We start from the raw sequence: 5,342 nt of genomic DNA, 5'->3' as shown, positions 1-5,342 counted from the left end.
CTGGAATTCATTTCTTCCAAACTCTTGATCATGTTGATATTTTGACCTCTTACCATGAGTCATGAATGCTCTTAATGGCATCTAGAATGATCAGTTCTTCCCAGAAGACTTTGAATTTACTTTGTCCAGATCCATCAGAGAAATCACTGTCTATGACAGCTATAGTCTTGCAAAATGTATGTCTAAAATAAGACTTGAAATCAAAAACTACTTGATCCATGGGCTATAGAATGGATGTCATATTAGGAGATATGAAAACAACATGAATCTCCTTGTACATCTCCATCAGAGCATCCTTAAAGGTGAACAGAGCCACCCACCAACCTGGAACCCTCACTTTGGACTCTTGCCAGAAAAAAAAAAAAAATCTCCTTCATTCGTTAAGTTACACTATAGTTAAGTCTCTCTTGTAATAGAGCTTAGCATTTTACTTTATCTAATATATAGTCCTTAACTCCTGACTATTCAGACCATAGCCCCCTTCCATAGTCCTCACCACTGTTCTTTTACTTTTTTTATTTCAATTTTTATTTTAGATTCAGGAGGTACATGTGCATATTTGTTACAAGGATGTATTGTGGGATGTTGAGATTTGGACTTCTATTCATTCTGTCATCCAGATAGGAACATAGTACCCAATAGGCAGTTTTTCAGCCATTTCCCTCTCCCTTTCTCCCTCCTTTTGGGGTCTCCAGTATCTCCTCTTCCCACCTTTATGTTTGTGTATACCCAAGATTTAGCTTCTACTTACAGGTGAGAAAATGAAATATTTGATTTTTAGTTTCTGCATTAATGTGCTTAGGATAATGGCCTCCCTCTACATCTATGTTGTTGCATATAATACAATTTCATTCTTTTTCATGACTGCATAGTATTCCATGGTGTATATGTACTGCATTTTCTTTATTCAATCTACCATTGATGGACACCTTGGTTAATTCCATCTCTTTGTTACCGCGAATAGTGTCATGATGAACATACAAGTGCATGTGTCATTTTTTATAGAACAATTTATTTTACTTTGGGTGTATAACTAGTAATGGGATTGCTAGCTTGAATTATAGTTATATTTTTAGTTGTTTAAGAAATCTTCAAACTGCTTTCCACATGGCTTTACCAATTTACACTCCCACCAACAGTGCATAAGCATTCCCTTTTCCGTGCAACCTCGCCAATATCTGTTATTTTTTGACTTTTTGATAATAGCCATTCTAACTGGTGTGAGATAGCATCTCATTACGGTTTTCATTTGCACTTCTGTTATGATTAATGATGATGAGAATTTTTTCATATGTTTGTTTACAACTTGGATATCTTCTTTTGAGAAGTGTCTGTTCATGTCCTTTGCCCACTTTTTAATGGGGTTGTTTTTTTCTTGTTGATTTAAGTCCGTTATAGATTCTGGATATTAAACCTTTCCCAGATGCATAGTTTGTGAATATTTTCTTCCATTTGGTAGATTACTTGTTTATTGTGTCAATAGTTTATTTTACTGTGCAGAAGCTCTTTAATTAAGTCCCACTTGTCAATTTTTGTTTTCATTGCAATTGCTTTTGAGAACTTAGTAATAAAACCTTTCCCAATACCAGTGTCCAGAAAGGTATTTCCTAGGCCTTCTTCCAGGACTTTTTTATAGTTTGAGGTCTTACATTTAAGTCCTTAATCCATCTTAAGTTAATTTTTATATATGGTGCTAAGTAGAGGTCCAGTTTCAATCTTCCGCATATGGCTAGCCAGTTTTCCCAGCACCGTTTATTGAATAAGGAATCCTTTCTCCATTGCTTATTTGTTGTCAACTTTTTCAAATATCAGTTGGTAGCAATGTGAAGCTTTATTTCTGAGTTCTCTTTTCTGTTCCATTGGTCTATGTGTCTGTTTTTATAATAGTACCATGCTGTTTTGTTTACTGTAGACTTATAGTATAGTTTTAAGTCAGATAATGTAATGCCTCCAGCTTTGTTCTTTTTGCTTAGGATTGCTTTGGCAATTTGGGATCCTTTTTTGCTTTCATATGAATTTTAGAATAGTTTTTCCTAGTTCTGTGAAAAATGACATTGATAGTTTGATAGGAATAGCATTGAATCTGTGGATTGCTTTGGGCAGTTTTATCATTTTAATGATATTGATTCTTTCAGTCTGTGAGCATAGAATGTTTTTTCATTTGTTTGTGTCATCTCTGATTTCTTTTAGCAGTGTATTGTAATTCCCCTTATATCTTTCACCTCCTCTGTTAGTTGTATTCCTAGGTATTGTACTTTTTGTGGCTGTTCTAAATGGAACTGCACTCTTGATTTGGTCTCAACTTAAATGTTATTGACCAACCTCTTTTTAAATATCCAAGGCAAGCAAACTGGGTTCCCATCTGCCTCCTCACTGTCCCTTCCAAGACTTGAGAGAAAAGACTCTACCCAGAGCTCCCTTCACCTCCTTGTTCCTAAGGCTGTAGATGAGAGGATTGATCATGGGCGTGACAATGGAGTAGAAGACAGATACCACCTTGTTGAAGTTGATGGAGGAAGCCACCTTGGTCCGAACATACATAAAAAAAAGAGTGCCATAGAAGAGGCTCACCACCATCAAGTGAGCTGCACAGGTAGAGAAGGCCTTCTGGCGCTCGGCAGCTGAGTGGATGTGCAGCAGTGTCCAGACAATGTTGCCATAGGACACAACAATGACCACAGAGGAGTCCAGTAGCACAGCCAGAGACACCAGAAAATCCACAGTCTCATTCCAAGTGACATCTGAGCACGACAAGGCTAGCAAGGGTGCAGCATCACAGAAGAAGTGGTCAATGACATTTGGGCCACAAAATTTCAGCTGAGACATAAGGTAGGTTGGCAAGATGGGTGTGAGGAAGCCTACCAGCCAACAAGCAACTGCCAGATGGATGCAGGTGCCCCAGGACACCAAGGCCCCATAGCGGAGAGGCATACAAATGGCCACATAATGGTCATAGGCCATGGCAGCCAGTAGGAAACACTCAGTTGCCCCAAGAAAGGTGAAGATAAAGAGCTGGGATAGGCAGCCAGCATAAGAGATATTCTTGCCACCATCCACCCAAATAAAACCAGCCAGCATCTTGGGCACTGTAACAGAGGTGTACCAAATTTCAAGGCAGGACAAGTGTGTCAGGAAGAAATACATGGGTCTCCGTAATCGGTGGTCCAAGCTCACCACCAAAATGATGGCCAAATTCTCCACCAAGGTGAACAGGTATATGGTGAGGAAGAGTGTGAAGAAGAGGAAGTGTGCTTCATGGCTGCCAGCAAAGCCCATCATGACAAACTCAGTTACCTGGGTCCAGTTTTTGGTATATGGCTGCATATGTGGCAGTAAGAGCTCAGCAAACTCATAGCCTCTTAGAGGATGAAAGCTCAAAGAGAACCTGTCAGGTTGGAGGATGTGGTACTCAAATGCCTTTCACTTCAGAAAAGAAACACGACGTCAAGACACTGTTCGAACCGTCAAAGAATTTACAGTCCATGAGGGACATGAGGAAACCAGTCTTGAGAAATCTTCCTGGGAGGAAAACTGTCTAAAGCTGAACCTGAAAAGGAAGTATAAGTTAGTGAGACAAAAGGTAGAGATAGAGAGAAGACATAGCAAGTATAAGATTCCAAGCACCAGAGAGGAGAGAGTGCGTTTGGGAAATTTCAAGTAGAGAGTTTACCACAGAGTTCAAGAGCTTGATTTCCAAGCAAGCATACCTGGCTTCAAATAAAAGAGAGCCTAACAGAGCTGTTGTGAAAATGTAAACTGGATAATTCCTGTAAAGCACTTAGCATCGTGTTTGAGTCAGTAAATGTCCAAGGGGAAATCTACATGTTGACTTCTCCTGGAATAAAATATAGAGAGAAGATGACTGTTTCTGAGCCTGAGGAGTAGGCGAGACACCACAAGGGGCTAGCAACCAAATTAAGGGAAAGGAAGAAGCTGAGCTTCAGTCTGAAAGCTACAGGGAGCCTTTAAGAATTATAAGCACATGGACATAAGGAGGGGAACATCACACACGGGGCCTGTTGGGGAGTCGGGGGACTAGGGGAGGAACAGCAGCGGGTGGGGAGATTGGGGAGGGATAACATTAGGAGAAATACCTAATGTAGATGACAGGGGAATGGATGCAGCAAACCACCATGGCATGTGTATACTTCTGTAAAAATCCTGTATGATCTGCATGTGTATCCCAGAACTCATAATTTTAAAAAATTATGGCAAAAAAAAGAATTATAAACAGATGAGCAATGCTATTCTTTTTGCCCCTTCGAAGGGGCAGGTTTGGAGGGGAACAAGATAAGAAGCAGAGGCCGGGAATGATGGCTCAAGCGTGTAATCCCAACACTTTGGGAGTCCAAGGCAGATGGACCACCTGAGGTCAGGAGTACAAGATCAGCTGGCCAACATGGTGAAACCCAGTCTCCACTAAAAATACAAAATTAGCCAGGCATGATGGTGGGCACCTGTAATCCGAGCTACTTGAGAGGCTGAGGCAGGAGAATCACTTGAACCCAGGAGGCGGAGATTGCAGTGAGCCAATATCACGCCACCGCACTCAAGCCCGGGCAACAGAGAGAGACCTCATGTCAAAAAAACAAAGAAGATAGGAGGCAGGAAGGCTGGCTTGGAAGGTTGTTGCAAGTACAGCATGGAGTGATGGTGACTTCAACTAACGAAATGTCAGTAGGAGAGTGAACATGGCTGTTAAGAGACAGAATCAGCATAATTGGGTTTGAATTCACACTGGGTTTGAATTTGAGTTCCAGCATCAACTTGAAATATGTGACCATGAGTAAATCACTAAATAATCCCATTAAGGAAAAAAAACAGATAATACAAAAGAGTTCCAGAGAGATGATTTCCTATCTCATTTTAGAATTAAATGAGAAGTGAGGGGACGGAAGACAGCAAACCACACTGCCTTGTGTGTACCTATGCAACAATCTTGCATGTTCTTCACATGTACCCCAAAACCTAAAATGCAATAAAAAAAAAATTAAAAAAAAAAAAGAATTAAATGAGAAAACATAGTATCTCCATTATTGTGCCAGTTTTAAAATACAGCCCCAAATTCTTGAACAAAAGTGGGGTCTACGGCCACTCCTGTTGCATCTGGGTTCTGTGACTGCTGAACAACAGAATGAAATGGAAGTCACGCTGCGGCAGTTTCCAGACCCGGGATTGGAAACCATCAGTTTCCTCTTCCTGCTTCTTGAAACCCAGTCCCAATAGCGTGAGGAAGCCTATGCAGCCTGTGGAAAGGCCTAGGTGGAGAGGAGCTAAGTCCCTCATCCCTCAGCCCTGGCCAAGCTTTCGCTCACAGCCAGCACCGGCGTGCCAGCAGGTGA

At 41.0% G+C, this 5,342-nt stretch overlaps 1 protein-coding gene across 1 annotated transcript; it reads right to left on the bottom strand.

Annotated features, from left to right (window-relative positions):
• Positions 1 to 2,370: 2,370 nt before the first annotated feature.
• Positions 2,371 to 3,324, bottom strand: OR6Q1 (olfactory receptor family 6 subfamily Q member 1). The gene has a single exon (XM_003920144.4). It carries the CDS (start codon positions 3,322 to 3,324, stop codon positions 2,371 to 2,373), a length of 954 nt encoding a protein of 317 aa, XP_003920193.1.
• Positions 3,325 to 5,342: the final 2,018 nt, after the last annotated feature.

This window comes from Saimiri boliviensis, chromosome 6 (genome assembly GCF_048565385.1).
Source record: "Saimiri boliviensis isolate mSaiBol1 chromosome 6, mSaiBol1.pri, whole genome shotgun sequence".
Lineage (NCBI taxonomy): Eukaryota > Metazoa > Chordata > Mammalia > Primates > Cebidae > Saimiri > Saimiri boliviensis.
Note: the sequence above shows the minus strand (reverse complement) of the source record. Positions and strands in the feature narration are given on the sequence as shown.